General features: G+C 40.5%; 2 protein-coding genes across 7 annotated transcripts in view; one reads left to right on the top strand and one right to left on the bottom strand.

The window, feature by feature from the left end:
* CSTF3 (cleavage stimulation factor subunit 3) overlaps positions 1-1,327 on the top strand; it is a 73,492-nt gene extending 72,165 nt beyond the window's left edge. For both annotated transcript variants that reach the window (XM_076002047.1, XM_012739862.3), the window contains 2 exons: positions 146-206; positions 624-1,327. In XM_076002047.1, the coding sequence (XP_075858162.1) occupies positions 146-206; positions 624-826 (264 nt within the window). In that variant the 3' untranslated portion in view covers positions 827-1,327. The remainder of the gene's footprint in view (positions 1-145; positions 207-623) is intronic.
* Positions 1,328-4,928: 3,601 nt separating this feature from the next.
* TCP11L1 (t-complex 11 like 1) overlaps positions 4,929-19,168 on the bottom strand; it is a 39,220-nt gene continuing 24,980 nt past the window's right edge. For all 5 annotated transcript variants that reach the window (XM_012739868.2, XM_012739863.2, XM_012739864.2 and 2 more), the window contains 3 exons: positions 16,080-16,261; positions 12,994-13,166; positions 4,929-9,580 (listed from right to left, as the gene is read on the bottom strand). In XM_012739868.2, coding sequence (XP_012595322.1) covers positions 9,378-9,580; positions 12,994-13,166; positions 16,080-16,261 — 558 coding nt within the window. In that variant the 3' untranslated portion in view covers positions 4,929-9,377. The remainder of the gene's footprint in view (positions 9,581-12,993; positions 13,167-16,079; positions 16,262-19,168) is intronic.

Here is a 19,168-nt window from a genome sequence, read left to right on the forward strand (position 1 = left end):
GTTTGTTCACCAGTCTCATGGTAGATACTGGCTTTATGGGTTATAGTAATTGTGTGCTTTTTCTCTTGCATAATGGATAATATAAAATATTGCTATTTTAACTTATCAGATTACTGGGAATTAAAATTTATTTGTATCAAAATAGGGTCCTTTTGTACAAGTGGATGAACTGATGGAAATTTTCCGAAGATGCAAGATACCAAATAGTAAGTAACGAAAGCCCCGCTTTCAGAGTATAATTTGACATTGTTGTTTCCTAGGCTGGAGAGATTGTTATTCTTTGCCACTGAAGTTTCCAAAACCAGCCCGCCAAGATGCAGAAGTACAATGAAACCCAGGAGTGATCCAAACCCTCTCTGGCAGAGAGGCTTGTTCATAATCTAATTCCACTAAGTAGAATGTCATAAAAGCTTGCCTTTTCTATTCATGTGAACATGCACTATCAGACTTGGCTTATGAAAATAATTTTATGAGTTTTAACAGATTTTGTCTTTTCCTTTAATTATTTAGTATCAGTAGTATATCCCATGCTTTGCTAATAAAATATCTAAAGTAGAAAATACATATCCTTTCATAGTGGCATACTTTATCCTCCAACAGTCATTTTTGTTTCACTTCAACAGCCGTTGAGGAAGCTGTGAGGATCATTACTGGCGGGGCCCCTGAGCTAGCTGTAGAAGGCAACGGCCCAGTGGAAAGTAATGCAGTACTCACCAAGGCTGTCAAAAGGCCCAACGAGGATTCAGATGATGATGAAGAAAAGGGAGCTGTTGTCCCCCCAGTTCATGACATTTACAGAGCACGACAGCAGAAGCGGATTCGGTGAAGCTGAGACCTGCCTCTGAAAGAAAACGCTTATCCAGGACTCCCTTTTGCCTCTTAAGTCACATGTTTAAAAGAGACAACGTTTTGTTACAAGGTTCTTGGAAACAAAGTTGTCACTGGTGCCTCTATCATATGGTTCTTGAGAAAAAAAAAACCTACCTGTGTGAATTTTAGAATATGGAACAGACCCATGCTCTAAGCAAAATTAGGTTTTCAAAAATGTGAGAACAGTACAAAATGGCAGAACCACATTTGTTCCCTCTTCAAGGGTGTCTTGTATGTGCCGCTTGAAGATTTGTGAGTTTTCAACAGTTTTATTTTAAAAACTGGATGGCTTATGATTGTAAAGCATTTTATCACATTTTCTGAAAAACAGTTCTCAGTTTGCTTATGTAGAGTCCTGCCTTATTGTTTGTTTTTATTTATGGCAGAATGTATGAATCTGTTTTGTAGTTTAAAATTTTAAAATGGTCCTATAAAAAATAAAAGGATCTCAAAAACATTATGCCTCCTCCTTCTTTCATACAGATTTTAATTACCATAGCTACTTAAAAAAAAAAAAAAAGAGATGGGATTGTGCTTTGCTGCCTAGCTGGAATGCAGTGGCATGATCATAGTTCACTGCAGCCTCGAACTCCTGGGTTCAAGTGATGCCTCAGCCTCCCAAGTAGCTGGGACTACAGGTGCAGGCCACCATGCCTGGCTAATTTTTCTTACTTTCTGTAGAGATGATGTCTTGCTATGCTGCTCAGGCTGGTCTTGAACTCCTGGCCTCAAGCTATCCTCCTCCCTTGGCCTCCCAAAGTGCTGAGATTATAGGCATAAACCACCATGCCCAGCCCTAGCTACTTATAACATATTCAGCCACTACCACTTAAAGGTGTAAATATCAACAATACAAGGAAAGGTCATCTTGAATTTACTATATGTATACTTAATCACATGTTCTTTCCTAGTCTCTTTTGGTACTAACTGAAAACTTTTAAAGAGGCAAATTAAACATATTAGAAATCTTCAAATATGAATGCATTTTCCCCCAAATAATCTGAGGCAGATTGAGATCTGTTGAGAAACAACATGAGTGTGGAAATTCATTTAACCATCCACTGTCTTGTTCTCACATAGTGACAGGTTGAGTATCCCTTATCCAAAATGCTTGGGACCAGAAGTGTTTTGGATTTTTGAATATTTGCATTCTACTTATCAATTCAACTTCCCTAATCCGAAAGTCCAAAATCTGAAAAGCTACACTGAGCATTTCCTTTGTGTACCATCATGTGTCAGTGCCTAAAATGTTTCAGATTTTAGAGCATTTTGGAGTTCAGATTTTCAGATTAGGGATACTCAACCTATATATTTTGAAAGGTACTCAATGCTCAAGAACATTTTTTTCATGAGCTAAACATAGATAAAATTAAAGAAAATTACAGCCACTTAATTGACTTATAATTATAATGACCAAAACTTATCATGCAAAGTAAGTCCAAAGAACTAGGTTTTGCTCTTTGGTAACAATATTACCTCTTCTTAACTCATTAGTAGTTAAAAGCTAAAAATCAGGAATAAAAAAAAAAGAGGAAGTATTATGGCTATAAACTATCTTACATATTGGAAATAATTTAGATAATTTAGAATTTGAATTCAGATGTTATTAATCTTAAAACTAAAAATCGGCTTCAAATTTTCAATAAAACTCACTTGTAACGCAAAAAAGTTTATCTTAAATGATTTCCTCCTATAAATTTATATGTAGCAAGGTTGTATTTATAGAAATTGGTCACAAGTATGTTTAGTGTCCAGTATTTCCCCATAAATCTAAAACTGCCTCAAAACAAAGTCAGCTGTCTCTCAGATTTTGTTATCCTCTCAATTTTCACTTTCAAGCTGTGTGCGGTTTTTTTAATATCACAATTATCAACAAAACAATCTTTTTTTTTTTTTTTTTTGAGACAGAGTCTCGCTTTGTTGCCCGGGCTAGAGTGAGTGCCGTGGCGTCAGCCTAGCTCACAGCAACCTCAAACTCCTGGGCTCGAGTGATCCTTCTGCCTCAGCCTCCCGGGTAGCTGGGACTACAGGCATGCGCCACCATGCCCGGCTAATTTTTTATATATATATCAGTTGGCCAATTAATTTCTTTCTATTTATAGTAGAGACGGGGTCTCACTCTTGCTCAGGCTGGTTTCGAACTCCTGACCTTGAGCAATCCGCCCGCCTCGGCCTCCCACTTTTTTTTTTTTTAAGATAGTTTCACTCTGTGATCCTGGCTCCAGTATAGTGGCATCATTATAGCTCATTGCAACCTCAAATTCCAAGGCTCAAATGATCCTTCTGCCTCAGCCTCCCAAGAAGCTGGAACTACAGGCACACACCACCATGCCCAGCCAACAAAACAATCTTAAAAGGCACAAATAGTACTATATGGCATAGACTTTAAAGTACAGAGGTGTAGACTCTCCTAAAGTGTCATCTTTTGTGGTTAATGTTTTGAAGACAACAAAATGGTTTCAAGTGACTGTAAGTGGTTTGTAATAGTAATGTCATATGTGACTAAACAAAACCATGTGAACCTGCATGAAAAATGATTTTAACATTGTAATGAAAACATTTTATACATATACATACACCTGGTGAAAAGTGCCACAAATCACTGTTAAGGCCATTATGTATAATTGTTCCCACTGCATTTATTTCCAAGATTCTCACCCCCTAGGAAAGATCTGTTCTTCAGACATAAAAAGGATTTCTCATTAGAAGCAAGTATTTTCTAATGTTCTAACTATTATATATTTATGAATTTTTAGTTTTTAAAGTGATTCTGCCTGAATATTTGATAATTCCTTTTGTTAAACATACTTTAACAAGCAGCATGATGTGAGACATCTGAACTTACTTTGGAAATCTAATGTACAGACTCATGGTATCATCAGTTCTACATCTTCAGTGATTCTCATATATCAGTTTTGCTGGACCCAGAGAAATTGCCAAAAGATATATTTTTTCCTTTTTATAAAAGCAGTTACAACAGCTCAAGATTCTAGAACTAGACAAAATTTTCAAGGACTGTCTTTCCTAAACAAAAATTAGTCAAACTCTGGCCTTTACCACTAAACTTTATTTTATTATTATTTTTTTTTTACAGACTTCTTTGATCCTGGCGTACCACTAAACTTTAAACAAGATGTTGTATCTATGTGACCACACCAAGTAAAAGGTTATAGAAGCTACTAGTAAACATAGCTCTCTGAATGGCCAAATTGTACCACTCTAAATGAATAAAAAAAAATACACCATTTTTGTTAATATATTTACCTTGGTTGATAATTATAAATTTATTTCATAATTTATAAGCTTCTATTGGCCTATAGTTAATATTAAGTAAAATCTTAAATACTCAACAGAAGGGTCAGCTTACCAAGCTTTGAGAATGAGAGTCACTAAAAACAATTCAGCCACTTACTAAATTTCTTCCCTGAGCACTGACCAAAGTTCTGCTTTGAGTATAAAGAAAACTGTGCTTTAAAAAGCAGAGGCAACGTGAATAAGAAAGACAGAGAAAAAAACAGAGAACTTATTTTAATTTTAAGGTTACTTTTAAGTCAGACATTGCAATTAAAAGTTCTCAATGTTTAGTTCATATAAATCAAACTTAAAAATAGGTTTAAGGGAAGTGAAATTTGACTAGTGCTACTAACACCAGACACATCTGATTTCGAAATCAAACAAGTGACACATCAAACCAGGCCTACAGCCTGGTTCTAGTGCCTAGGTTCAGAAGGCAATATATTTAAGTCAGGTGCAACAGAAACCCACACAAGGAACAGTTTAAGTAAAACTGTTTAGGCTACTGATACATATTTTCTAGAACTCTGGCTATTTCTGAAAATACCAGTGAACACTGGATAGGTTAATACATGGAGCTTATTGGGCTGAAAGTTTATCCCCTCTCCCACTTTAAATACTATGAATAAAAAGGCTATCCATTAAATTATGTAATACAAAATCCAATATAAATACACAACTGCAAATACCATTGTAGTTATTTATTTAGATTGCTTTTTAAATGAGATAGTGCCTTTAAATATGACTTCATAGCCCATTATCCATTACCATTCATTCATCCATTTATTTGTTCCTTCATGGATTCATTTAGTTCAAACAACAGAAATGGAGATAGGGAGAAATCACTGGAGTGGAGGTGGATGTCGGGACCAAGCAAAGGTAAGTCTGTAGCTCTGGTATAGAAGAGATGATGAAAAGTAACAACAGTTTTGGGAGAGGACAGGAAGAAAACCTTCCCTACAGACCTATAATATGTGCTTGACTCAAGGGAGGCTGGGTACACTATATGAAATCTAACACAATAGCAGATGTGCACCTATAGGTAGAGGGTTATATGTTCTTTATTGTTAATAAATCAATTTATAATCCTTTTCCATGTACCAGTCATTCTAATATTCATTACCAAACCTAATCCTCACAGCAAAAAAATGGTATGAGTTAGTAGTGTTCCCATTTTACAGATGAAAATACTGAGGCCTCAGGGAGAATGACTAGCCCAATATCATACAACCAGTAAGGAAAAACAGAGCAAAAAAAGACTCAAACCCATATCTTCCTCTAGATCTGCAGCTTTATGCACAATTCTGCCATCACCAAATGTTAGAATTGTAACAGGGCTTAAAGATCAAGTGTAGTCCTTTCATTTTATAGGTGTTGGAAAAAGGCCCCGATTTGCCCCAGCTAGTACATAAGAGTGGAGAAACCCTATCTTTTGACAGCTCCTAGTCTTTCTACTCTACCACTCTGTCTCAAAATTAAACATAAATGTTATACATATAAATCAGGGCAGGCCAAAAGGTCACTGGAAATCAAACAGCAAACACCTATTCGCTATGAAACTCACCAGGAAAGTTGGTGGCAACAAAACCTCCCCTAGTCCCAGGAATTGTAAGGCTTTGAAGAAATGAAAATAAGTACCTCCAAAAAACTGAACTGCTGTATAATTCATTCAGAATCATTGGCCAGTATATGCACATTATATACCTATTAAATCAAACTTATTAGTAACTTTTCTTCACAGACAAAGAAGTTCTTATACACCCTACCTACTACATTTAATCAGTTAAGACATCATATCAGTGTGGTTCTGTATTTATAGTTGGGTTATAACATTTTATGGCTTATTTTAAAAGGAATAAGATTAAAAAAAAAAAAAAAAACACCTGGACTAGAGCTAGGCACAGCTCATGCCTGTAATCCCAGCACTCTGGGAGGCCAAGGTGGGAGGATCTTGAGGGCAGGGGTTTGAGACCAGCCTGGGCAACACAGCAAGATCCTATCTCTAAACAAATTCTTTTTAAAAAATTAGCCATCCGTGGTGGCACAGGCAGACAGTCATAGTTACTCAGAAAGCTAAGGTGGGAAGATTGCTTGTGCCCAGGAGTTCTAGGTTACAGAACTATGAGTGTGCCACTGTACTCTACCCTGGGCAACAATGCAAGACCCTGTCTCTAAAAATAAAAAAAAAAAAAAAAACCAAAAAGAAAAACACGTGGATGGAGAATCCATCCACCCATCCAACCAAGAGCCAAAAAATGCTCTGGACCATTCATCCATTCACTCATTCAACTATCAAATAGGTTTAAGAGTCTTTGTGATACTGACCTCACTCTCAAGGCTTCTATCCTGTGGTAAAGTACTATCACCAAAAACTTAGCAATTTTAGGAAAAAACACTTATCTCTACAAACCTGTTACTTAACAAAGCATATAAAATCAACTCAATTCTGAAGAAGGACAACTTATACTTGAAAGGATGTTTTGTTTTAGAGGGAGAGCTGTAAGGAGGAGTTACACATAGATGCTTAGTAATGTTTCCTGAGTAACTAAATGAACTAAATGGATTTTCCTGGCCCTTAGTAATAATCCTATGAGATTCCAGGAAGAAAATTAGCTCACTTATCTTCATAGAGCAACAACAAAATGATTCAATATGAATATTGTGATTCTGAAGTTTGCTTCCTTCATTCTTGGCTCTTGCTAGTTGCAGAACTCCACCAGCAGACACTGAGGAAGCGGGGGCCAAGTGAGTCTGTGAAGTCCCATATTATATGTGCATCAAGATTTCAAACTGCACAGACTTAACTCTGTCAATTTAGCAACCCATGACAGGAAAAAATATGTAAGAGTTAAGTCTTACAAAAGAAGAGTTTTTGAGATTTAGGAAGGACTTCAGGAAGCAAAAACTGATCCTGTGCTGGTGGGGGAAAAAACTCCTCTCCCTCATCCTCGGAGGGGGAGAGAAAGCCCCCAACACTCTGAGGCTGAGGCGTCAGAGTGCTGCGGCTGGGTGCTCAGGGCTTCTCAAGCCCAGAATCTGATAGCATACAACCAAAAGGCACAGTTGCCACAGAGCAACCTCAGCCTCAAAGGAACAATTCCAGAAGTGACCTCACTGAACACACAGTAAAAGATGTGACTTTGTTCTTTAAAAGCACTCACATAAAATGTGACCAGTCACCAGTTTACAGTGACCCCAGATTCTTCAGAGTCTACTGCCTAAAGATATACCTGGCTCTACTTTTTTTTTTCTTTTCCTACCATATCATCAGTGCTCATCTGCTTACATGTCATTTCCACCTGAGTTCCTATGGCCAGACCCACATCCTTTGTATAAACCCTGGGACCATCCACAATCTCAAAAACAACACAAACTAAATTTATTCTGATACTACTTAGTCTGATATCCTTCTCCCGGAGTATCTGCTTTCCTCCCTGCATCAGGAATGTTGTCATACCTACCCTCTAAAGGACAACCCAACTGCTTCTTAAGTTTTTCTTAAATTGCCAGCTTTCCTTACACAGAGGGATCAGAAAAAAAACAACTGCTTCCCATTAAATGTGGCCTTTTCCCCGGGTTGCTCAGGAATAGCTGCTGACCTTCAGGGGCCTTTCTGGAATGGCTTCCATGTTTCTTTGAGCTTATTGTCCAAAAGTCTTTATGTGCTGATACTACTGGATTGCTTTTATGTTTTATTTACTAAACTTTATCCTTATAAAGAAGCCAGGGAAAATTTGTCCTTGAGTCTAAACATTAATGACCCTGACCGTATAATGCAACGTACATTTCTGACTGCAAGTAACACACAGCAGTAGAGCACAGTTTGTAGTATTTGGAGAAATCATATCCACCCAATGTAACCACTCACTCTCATGAAGCCTGTACCACTAGACGGCCTAGAGCAAATGCTCCCCTTTAACCCTTCAAACCCTATCTGCACCCCCCCCCAGCTTCAATAAAGGAGTTCCTTACATCTGTGGTCCCCAATCCCTGGGGTCTGTGGCCTGTTAGAAACTGGGCCACACAGGCGCGGCCTACCGCCTACCCCCAGTCTGTGGAAAAATTGTCTTCCATGAAACCAGTCCCCGGGGCCAAAAAGGTTAGGGACTGCAGCCTTACATTATTTTACCCCTTGCTGTTCTGGTAGTTGGAGATTATTCCAACTTCATGGCTCTGCTTCAAATATAATGTCCCTGTCTAAAATACACACACATTTTTTTTTTAACAGATCAGCTGTGAGACCCAAATTACTCTCAATGAGAGATTATACAATCTCTCACTGAGGACATGTCAGGAATTCTAGTCACTGAAGTTCCTTGAAAAATACTGTTCAAAACCCAGGGATTTTCTGTGACTTCCTTATCTCAGAGATCAGTAAACTATTTTATCGTAAAACACTTAAATCTAATTCCAGAATTCTAATTTAATTAACATATCTGTGTATTCTATTAGACTGAATTTTTCAGTAAAAACCCCAGATATTGCTCTTCTTTCACATTAAACTATTTTTTGAAAATTTCCTCAACTTCCAAGGCTTGAAAGTCAAAGAATTTCCATTCTCTAGATCTCATAAGTCATCACCCCAGGGTCAGGAGCAATTTTCTATAAAAGAACAAGTTTTTAAAATCAAATAACCCTTCGCCCTGGCTGTGCCAGGCAGGGAGGAAGTAATAAATAGGGAAAAGGGAAAAAAAAATATCAGTAAGACTTCATGTAGCCCTTCTAACACAAAATACCTGGAGGGAGAAGTGGGGGCACTGTGCAAAGGAGGGGCAAGAGGTGAAGTCATGGCTTGGTCTCTTTCACTCCTGGGTGGCGGTCAGCCTGGGGTATCTGAAAGAACTACCCAGATTGCAAAGGAGAGAGGTCCCAGCCTCCTTGGAAGGACACAGCTGCTACAGTCATGATGGAGTACGACTGGAGACACTGGCAGTCAAATATTTAAAAGCTGAGTGTAACCTATAAAACTCAAGAGAACAAAAAGCTTCTTTGATTTGTAAACTTGTACTCACTCATAAATACAATCTCTCAAAATAGAATTCAGTGCATTTTTCAACAACTCTTTTCAACTGTGATACACAATATTCTTCCCTTTGGAATCAGTGCTGTTAAATAGAAATGTACTACATAGCCATTTTCCAAAGCAACATTATAGTTCAGAACAGGTATTCTGAGGCGAGTGAATAATACTGCTGCGGTAGGGTGCATACAAGTTAGGATACAATGAGGATCTTACTGAGGATTGCATCATAATAGGGACAGAAGACCATCTTGTTATAGTTGACCAGGCGAACAAATTTAATAGCAACTTCCTCCAGCTCTCTCTGAACTGGACCCAATCCCCCAGGTACTGTGGGCAATGGCTTCTGATGACCCGAGGCAAGGTAGGTTTCTAAGAAGGTCAGGATTCGAGATTCTGTGATGAAAAGAAAGTTGTTAGTTGTTTCTTGTTCAGGATGACCTCATGAATCTGATCATGCTTCAGTTCTTAGCTTAACCATCACCTCTTAGGGGAAATCTTCCATAGTCACTGCCCCCAGTCCAGATACCCATAGCACCTTGCGCTTCTGAACAGCCATCCCACTTGTAATGTTTTCTCTCCCCCTCTGGATGGTTAGTTTCATGAAGGTAGGAACCATGTTTATCTTGTTCATCATCTCTGCTCATCACACAGTGCCATGACTGGCATGAGACCCGAATCCCAGGAGAAGCTCAAAACACATTTGGAATGCAAGAATGAATGCACCGATAAAGAAAGAAAGAAAGACTGAAGAAATGTTCTGCTCTCATAAGAGACAAACTAAGACCAACATTAGCCATTGTGGAAGATCATATAAAGAGGAGGCAGGAATTACAAGTTCAAAAACAAAAAAAGAGAAAAATCCCAGCACCACTGGCTTGTGATCTATCTTTTCCTACCAAACTCAAATGAAAGAAGCATGAGCTTCCTTCTTTGGTGCCTACTGTGGAAGGCCCTGAAATTGTGGGTCTTAGTAAACATGTCCTACCCTGAGGAAATAATTCAGTTTGACACTTTCCTAGCCCATTCCCCTCTGCAATGCTTTTAGTCTCATCAGCCAAAAAAGATTTGATCAAGCCACACTTGTTGCAGATTTTATTACAAAAACAATAAGACATTTATATTGAATGGGCTTTTTCAAACTACATGCCCTGCCTCTTGACCTGGGGTATCCTCTCAGGTACAAAAAACAATTTGCATCTTCTGAACCCAAAAACACACTGATGGGATGGGCCCTGTCACCCCTATTCCTGACTTAGTTTGGTTCTCTAACGTTCCCAGAGGTGGAGGCCTCACCCAGAAGTGGAGATCTTTCTATTGTTCCTACCCAAGGGCTGTTTTTTATCCTCATGTCTGTAACTAGCTATTAAGAAACAACCAAGACGACAGTTCATGAAGCAGCTTATTAGCCAGGTCTAGTTAATGGCACTTTCCTGCCCCTCTATTAATGTTGAGTAAAAATCTTGGTGATCTGACGGCCCTGCAAGACCTGTAAAAGCTTCTTCCTAGGTGACGCACAGATTAAACTGTGACCAATACAAGGCTGGGATGAAGTGGTTTTTTAAAAAAAATTTAATTTTTTAAAAAAACTACTGATGCTATCCTTTTTTCATGAAATTTACTTAAGAATAAAAAGTTATAGGATTAGAAGCAGCCCATGTCACTGATCCTGCCTACTACACTACCCTAACCTGAAATGTGACAACCATGATCATTTAGCTTCTGCCTGAAATGAAGCCTACTTATTTTCCATTACTTCTTTTTTTTTTTTTTTTTTTTTTTTTTTGAGACAGAGTCTTGCTTTGTTGCCCAGGCTAGAGTGAGTGCCGTGGCATCAGCCTAGCTCACAGCAACCTCAAACTCCTGGGCTCAAGCGATCCTCCTGCCTCAGCCTCCCGAGTAGCTGGGACTACAGGCATGCGCCACTATGCCTGGCTAATTTTTTGTATATATTTTTAGTTGGCCAATTAATTTCTTTCCATTTATAGTAGAGACGGGGTCTCGCTCTTGCTCAGGCTGGTTTCGAACTCCTGACCTCGAGCAATCCGCCCGCCTCGGCCTCCCAGAGAGCTAGGGCTACAGGCGTGAGCCACCGCGCCCGGCCGCATTACTTCTTTAATACCTATTTCTTTCAAAGAATTTAAAAGCTTGAAAATTAAATCAGGTTAAAGATTTTAATCTGAGTTTTTAAAATATTGTATTCTTTGATTAACCAAAGAAGAGAATTTTTCTTCCCCCTTAGCTTTAAGGTATAATTGACATATAAAATTGTATATATTTACAGTGTATAACATGTTTCCATATACATGTACACTGTGAATGATTAAATCATGCTAATTAACAGAATTTTTCATGAAACTGCTCTGATGATGAAAAGTAGTAGCTAATATAGAATATCTTTAACATTTTATAGAATATTTATTAAGATTAGTTTAATACAGCTGGCGCAGTGGTTCACGCCTATAATCCCAATACTTTGGGAGGCTCAGGCGGGAGCACTGCTTGAGCCCAAGAGTTCGAGGTTACAGTGAGCCATGACCATGCCACTAGACTCCAGCTTGGGTGACAAAACAAGACCCTATCTCTAAAAGAGAAAAAAATAAGGCTGGGTGTGGTGGCTCACGCCTGTAATTGTAGCACTCTGGGAGGCTGAGGTGGGAGGATCGCCCGAGGTCAGGAGTTCGAGACCAGCCTAAGAAAGAGCGAGACCCCGTCTCTACTAAAAAAATATAGAAAGAAATTAGCTGGACAACTAAAAATATATACAGAAAAAGAAAATTAAGGCCGGGCGTGGTGGCTCACGCCTGTAATCCTAGCACTCTGGGAGGCCGAGGCGGGCGGATTGCTCGAGGTCAGGAGTTCAAAACCAGCCTGAGCAAGAGCAAGACCCCGTCTCTACTATAAATACAAAGAAATTAATTGGCCAACTAATATATATAGAAAAAATCAGCCGGACATAGTGGCGCATGCCTGTAGTCCCAGCTACTCGGGAGGCTGAGGCAGGAGGATTGCTTAAGCCCAGGAGTTTGAGGTTGCTGTGAGCTAGGCTGACGCCACGGCACTCACTCTAGCCTGGGCAACAGAGTGAGACTCTGTCTCAAAAAAAAAAAAAAAAAAAAAGAAAGAAAGAAAATTAGCCAGGCATGGTGGTGCATGCCTATAGTCCCAGCTACTTAGGAGGCTGAGGCAGGAGGATTGCTTGAGCCCAGGAGTTTGAGGTTGCTATGAGCCACAGCACTCTAGTCCAGGCAACAGAGTGAGACTCTATTTCAAACTATATATATATATATATAAATACTTTAAGTGTATTATAAATTTTAATAGCAATATTTTAAATTGCCATTTTAATAGCTTTATTATATTTTACTATTAAATGCTAATATTTAATAGTATTTTTGATATTTATTTATTTATTTGCTCTGGCCAGTGCTAGGAGATTTTTATTTATTTTTAAAATAGCATTTTATTATTAATGTTCAGCTTTTTAATACTAGCTACCTTTTACTGAGTACTTACTATGTTCTGCCAGGCAGTATGGAAAGCACTTTACCTACCTCATCCCAGGTAGTCCTCTCAGCTACCTTATAAGGTTGTTGGCATTATCCCCTTTTTAGAGATGAAGAAACTCAAGTGTCTAGTCACTTGCCCAAGCTATAGAGTAAGCCTGGGATTCCAAAGTCAGAGCCCTCGTCACTTGTCCATCCTTTGGGTGGCCCTGATCACACTGTGGTGATTAATCACATTCTTTCCTCACCCATCACACCAAAACCCTCTTAGACCCCCCTGCTGCCTGCCTCCCTAAAACGTACCCATGATCCTGCGGATGGGGTCGTCGGCACTGGCGATGGCCTGGATCTGGCCCTTGAGCACGGTTTCCTTGTCCGTGGTGAGGGGGCAGGACCCACACAGGGAGAGGCAGCTGCTCACCTCCAGGCACACCTTCTCCCCAACAGCAGTCAGGGCTTCCTTCAGATGGAAGGAGCTTGAGCAGAGAAGGGAAAGGAAAAGCCAGGGGAAGAAAGAGTCTGTGAATCAAGTACCATCTTACCAGCTCCAACAGCCTGTGCCCTGGCAAGAGTTACAACACCGATGAATGGATTTGTGTGTTCAAGGGACAATTTGTGACTCTCCTCCCTGCTCCCTTACCTCCCAGGCTGTGCATACCTGACAGGGGAGGATGTTCTTTCTCTCCCTCCACTAGATAGGACAATAGTTTGAAAGGGAGGGGCTTGGAATATATCAGGACCAACGATCCAAAGCAAAACTTTTTGCTAGCATCTGTGTGATGAAGTAAGTCTGGAACCGACTTAAGAATATCTTGAGATACCTCTGGAGGAATACGCAAGACACCAGAAATCTGGCAGCTGTGGGGCAGGAGTGGGAGAGAAACTTTTCACTGAGTAACCTGTGCACATTTTGATTTTTGAAATATGTGCATGTATTAACTCTTTTAAAAAGAATAGATAAAATTAAAACCCAAAAGCTAAAAAAAACATTAGTTCCTTGATTTCCTGGGGTCCCCAGGCTCTCGGAGGGTCCCTAGAGGGAGCCCTCCTCCTGGTGGGTATTCTATGAGAAGGCACTTGCGTTTGTTCTGGGTCTAGCTCCTATGTACAGAAGTATTGGGGAGAGTGGGAGCTGCTACCAACTTTGTGCCCACTCCCTGGCTGCCAGGCTGGATATGGGAGCGCAGGGCTAGACTCCCGAGGAAGCGCTGGACTGGGATCCCCCTTCGCTGGTAGCTTTGACACAGCAGTTCTACTGCTAGGGGATCTAGGTGACAGCTCAGAGCTGCGCCTGTGCAAGGACTCAGGCTAGGCCTCACCTAAGCAAACAACCTCCTGGCCTAAGTCAGGACTGTTGAACCCCTAGTCACAATAAGTGACACGCCCCACACTGCACTGAACACAGCCATGCTTTGTGCAAACTCATTTTGTAAGGATGAGAATGTTTGGGGGATACTTTCCTTGAAGAATCCTCTGAATTGGACTTTATCAGATACAGTGTTAGAACCACTCAAAAATATATTTTGTAAACCATATAAATCCCCTAATAGGACTTCACTGAGGGAGAAGTGACAGAAATCTGCACACACAGATGTGGGTTGGTGCTGGATGACAAAACGATACATTTATACAGAGCACAGAATGTCTATAAGGAATGTGCAAAGGGCAGAAAACTTTAAAAACTTTAATTGTATACATCCAATTCTGGAGAACTACAGCTTGGTTTTTTTTTATGATCTTTCTCTAGGGCTGTTAGTTGATTGTGAAAGCAATTCAGTGGGTAGTAACCAGTATTTTTTTTTAATGGAATAGAAATAAAGTGGAAAATATCAGGATGCATTAAGCATAGTTAGGGTAAGTTTCACTTTGTGAGGTTTTCATTTCAGTTACATATGTGTATTAAGTGTATACTAGGTCACAATGGAAAATGAACTTTTTGTTGTTGTTGGTGAGACAGAGTTTTACTCCGTTGCCTGGGCTACAGTGCAGTGGTGTCATCATAGCTCACAGCAACCTCAAACTCCTGTGTTCAAACAATCCTCCCACCTCGGCCTCCCAAGTAGCTGGGACTGCAGGCGTGCACCAGCATATCCAGCTAATTTTTCTATTTTTAGTAGAGACAGGGTCTCACTCTTGCTCAGCCTGGTCTTGGACTCCTGGCCTCAAGCAGTCCTCCTGCTTCAGCCTCCCAGAGTGCTAGGATGACAGGTATGAGCCACTGTGTCTGGCCGAAAATGAGTTTCTTACTATGGATCCTAGTCACACTATTTTTTTTTCCCACTCAGTGTCTCTGGGCCTCAGTTTCCTCAAGGACTCTAGCTAACAATTTAATGCATTTGAAAGGTTTTGGGAAGGAAAGAAAGCACTCAACAACATCAAAAACAGAAGCCTTAGAGGTGAGGAGACAAAGATAGCCCCAGTAAAGAAAGGGGTCAGACAGCATACTGCTCCCTGAGGAGGGAGAGTAAATTACCCGATGGCACCCAGCACCAAGCAGGGCTGGGGAGGAGTATGCTGGAAGGGAACGGAGGACCACAGGACCCCCAAGCCCAGGAATTCAGACTCCTCAGGCCAAGCAACCACTGATATCAGACCAGCTCCTCACCCTGTCCATGGCCAACACCCAGCCAAAGCCACCTCTTCTCTCAATTCCTAAATGCTCCCTCACATCTACTATGGCCCTCCCAGGCAAAATTTTTTTTTTTTTAAGACTAGTCAAGTGCAGTAGTGAGGAGGGGGGAAAGTAGTAGAACAAGGAGTTCAATCTGTAACTGACTGTGAACAATCACGTGAGATAACTCACTACCTTCGGACCAGCCCCAGGCAAAATTTAAAATTAAGAGTATAAATTAGCCAGGCATGGTGGGTGGGTGCACCCTGTAGTCCTAGCTACTCAGGAAGCTGAGGCAAGAGGACTGCTTGAGCCTAGGAATTCGAGGATGCAGTGAGCTGTGATCATGCCACTGCACTCCAGCCTAGGTGACACAATGAGATTCTATCTCTAAAAAATAAAAATAAAATCTAATTATGTCCACCCCATAAATCTAATTATGTCCCTCTCATGCTTCAAACCCTTCATGGCTCCCTCTTGCTCCAAGGATAATGACTCAAATCCTCCTAGAGTGGGGCCTCTAAGGCCCTGGCAGGCTAGTCACAAACATCTTAAAGCCCCTATCCTAGAGCTTTGCTAAACCTGCAGCTGATTCTAACTTTGCCCCTATGGCCCTGAATAAATTCTGCTAGAGTCTTCACCAAGTGATCAAAGGTAGAGAGCAAAAGTTTCTTCTCAGTTCCTAGAAAGTGGCCCTGGATTCTGCCTTGTACTGAGAGACTCCCGTCTGCTCTCAGCCACACGCTGCCTCCCATCCATCAACAGTCCAGCCACTTACGGCAGATGCATATCTGTAAGCAAAATCTTCACAATCATCTTGAGTTTCTCGGCAAAGTTGGCATGGCTGGAAATTCCAGGGGCTGCCATGCTGAATGTGACCAGCAACACGGCCCCCAGGATGGTCAGTTGCTCCAGCTGTAGCTGTAGCTCTTGGAAGCGGGACTGGTCCATCAAAACCGTCTGTAATAAACACAAGAGAAGTCAGAGCTGAGCTGAGATTTGGGCTGGCCAGCAGAGGGCGGTGGGGCCACAGACCTCACTTGCCTCTGCAGTTTCCCTCATGATTTTTTAGAGTTGTTTCAGAGGTATGAGGGAGTCATGTATAGATTATCCTTCCATCTCAGAGTCCCTTCTCCCTGAGAAAGGATGCAGTATAAAGCACTCACTGAAGGCCGGGCGCGGTGGCTCAAGCCTGTAATCCTAGCTCTCTGGGAGGCCGAGGCGGGCGGATTGCTCGAGGTCGGGAGTTCGAAACCAGCCTGAGCAAGAGCGAGACCCCGTCTCTACTATAAAATAGAAAGAAACTAATTGGCCAACTAATATATATAGAAAAAATTAGCCGGGCATGGTGGCTCATGCCTGTAGTCCCAGCTACTTGGGAGGCTGAGACAGAAGGATTGCTTGAGCCCAGGAGTTTGAGGTTGCTGTGAGCGAGGCTGACGCCACGGCACTCACTCTAGACTAGGCAACAAAGCGAGACTCTGTCTCAAAAAAAAAAAAAAAAAAAAAAAAGCACTCACTGAGACAGACCTGGGGGATAAATCATGCAAGCTCTTCAGCTCTCTTGAGATCTATGGAAAATGGGGATTCCTACTTTGCAGGGCTGTTTTAAAGATGAAAAAGATCCTGTATATAAAGTAGCTGTCAGAGCCAGCACTTAATAAATAGGAGTTATATCATTAGAAAGGAAGGAGTGATGAGGTACAGAGCAAGAGTGACCAAATCATCCCAGTTTGTCCAGGACTATCCCAGTTTTAAAACAAAAACTTAGGCCAGGTGCTACAGCTCATTCCTGTAATCCCAGGACTTTGGGAGGCTGAGGCAGGAGGATCTCGAGACCAGTAATTTGAGGTTGCTGTGAGCTAGGCTGATGCCATGGCACTCTAGCTGGGGCAAAAGAGCAAGATTCTGTCTCAAAAAATATAAAAAAAGGAAAGAAATCCCCCAAGTCCCAAGCATCTATGAATTCTCCTCAGTCCCCAGCACACCAGGACAGTCACTCTATACGGAGCAATGGAAGGCAGGCATTCCTTGAGGACACGGCCTATACTTATTCACCTTGGTACCCCTTAAGCATCCAGCACAAACAAGGCTCCCAAAAACTGGTAAGTGAAGAAAAAGAAAAAAAATGGTAAATACATAGGGTAGAATTGACAGGTAACAACACAGAGCTGCCTGGACCCAAAAGCAGTCACCGACTGCTTCTCCATGACTGCTTCTCCAGTGTTAAAGACAGTCCTGGGACCTACCATGCCTGAGTGGGGTGAAGGAAATAGCAGAAAAACTTAGCAGATACAGCTTCTGATGTAAGTTGTTATAGATTAAGCAAATGAACTTTAAGGACTCATCTTGCAGTAAGAAACTGAGATATGCCAATCAAGACATGAATATTTGGGTCACAGCCCTGAATTCTTCTCAAGAAGTAAAAACTATCTCTGAAGACTAAGAATTATCTTGTTAGACAAATATGCTTCAATGGGCTTATCATCAGCATCCTTGTGACTTCATTTTGCTCTGTGCTTCCTAATAGTATACAGTATGTGAGTTTAGGATGCAAAAGATTTCCAAGGATCAATTCTGAAAGTAGATATCTGTTGCCAATAAAAACTACCATCTTCCCCATAGCTATTTTATAAGAGACACATTAGGCTGAGAACTTCCCTCCAGAAAAGAACATGTCACTATTCTAAAAGGAACACTTCCCTCCTCAATTCAATATCTTCTTTAAATCCTCCTCCAGCACAAAACAGAGAACTCAGAGGCAAGAGGTGAAACCTTAAGCTCACAACTTCTAGAAAGGACAAATAAGAAAGTTATGAGATATTTAAAGAAGTAGCAGGATCTATGGCTAGAGATTAAAAGCCCATGTGCCCTCAAAAAAGAGAGAAATTAGCTATTTACAGACGAAATTGGAGAATCCCTTCTTAGTCATTCCTTTAAAGAAGTACTACAGTTGGAAATAAAAGAAATATTGCTCAGCATGGAAGGGGAAGAAGTTTCCTTACATGAAGCCTTAAATAACACCACTGCTATGGTTTTGATCAAGATCAGTAAAAACAGGAGAAAAGTTCAGCAGCACAAATTGGAAGCCTCATACATTGCTGGTGGGAATGTAAAATGATGCAGCTGCTCTGGAAAACAGTTTGGCAGCTCCTCAAAATGTTAAACTTAGAGTTACCATATAACCCAGCAATTCTAATTCTGGGTACATAACCAAGAGAATTGAAAATGTGTCCATGCAAAAACTCGTACATGAATGTTCACAGAAGCATAATTCACAATAGCCAAAAAGGGGAAACAACTCAAATGTTCTTCAACTGATAAATGAATAAACACAATATAGTATATCCATATAGTGGAATGCATTATTCAGCCTTACAAAGGAAAGAAATACTGATACATACTACAACATAAATGAACCTTGAAGACTTTATGCTAAGCAAAATAAGCCAGGCACAAAAGGACAAACATTGTATAATTCCACTTACATGAGGTACTCAGAGTAGTGAAATTCAAAGTAGAATGGTGGTTGCCACAGGCTGGTGTAGTGAGGGGAAAGGGAAATTATTGTTTGACCAGAAGAGAGTTTTACAGTTTGGGAAGATGGAAATGTTCTGGGGATGGATAGTGGTGATGGTTGCACAACAATGTGAATGTACTTAATGCCACTGAACTGTATCGCTTCGAAATGGTTAAAATGGTAAATTTTATGCTATGTATATTTTACCACAAAAAAAAGGAATAAAGTACTGATATATGCTACAACATGGATAAACATTATGTTTAGTGTACAAAAGGCTAATACTGTATGAGTTCATTTGTATAAAATGTTCAGAATAGTCAAAGCCATAGAGATAGAACACAGAC

This window comes from Microcebus murinus, chromosome 4 (genome assembly GCF_040939455.1).
Source record: "Microcebus murinus isolate Inina chromosome 4, M.murinus_Inina_mat1.0, whole genome shotgun sequence".
Lineage (NCBI taxonomy): Eukaryota > Metazoa > Chordata > Mammalia > Primates > Cheirogaleidae > Microcebus > Microcebus murinus.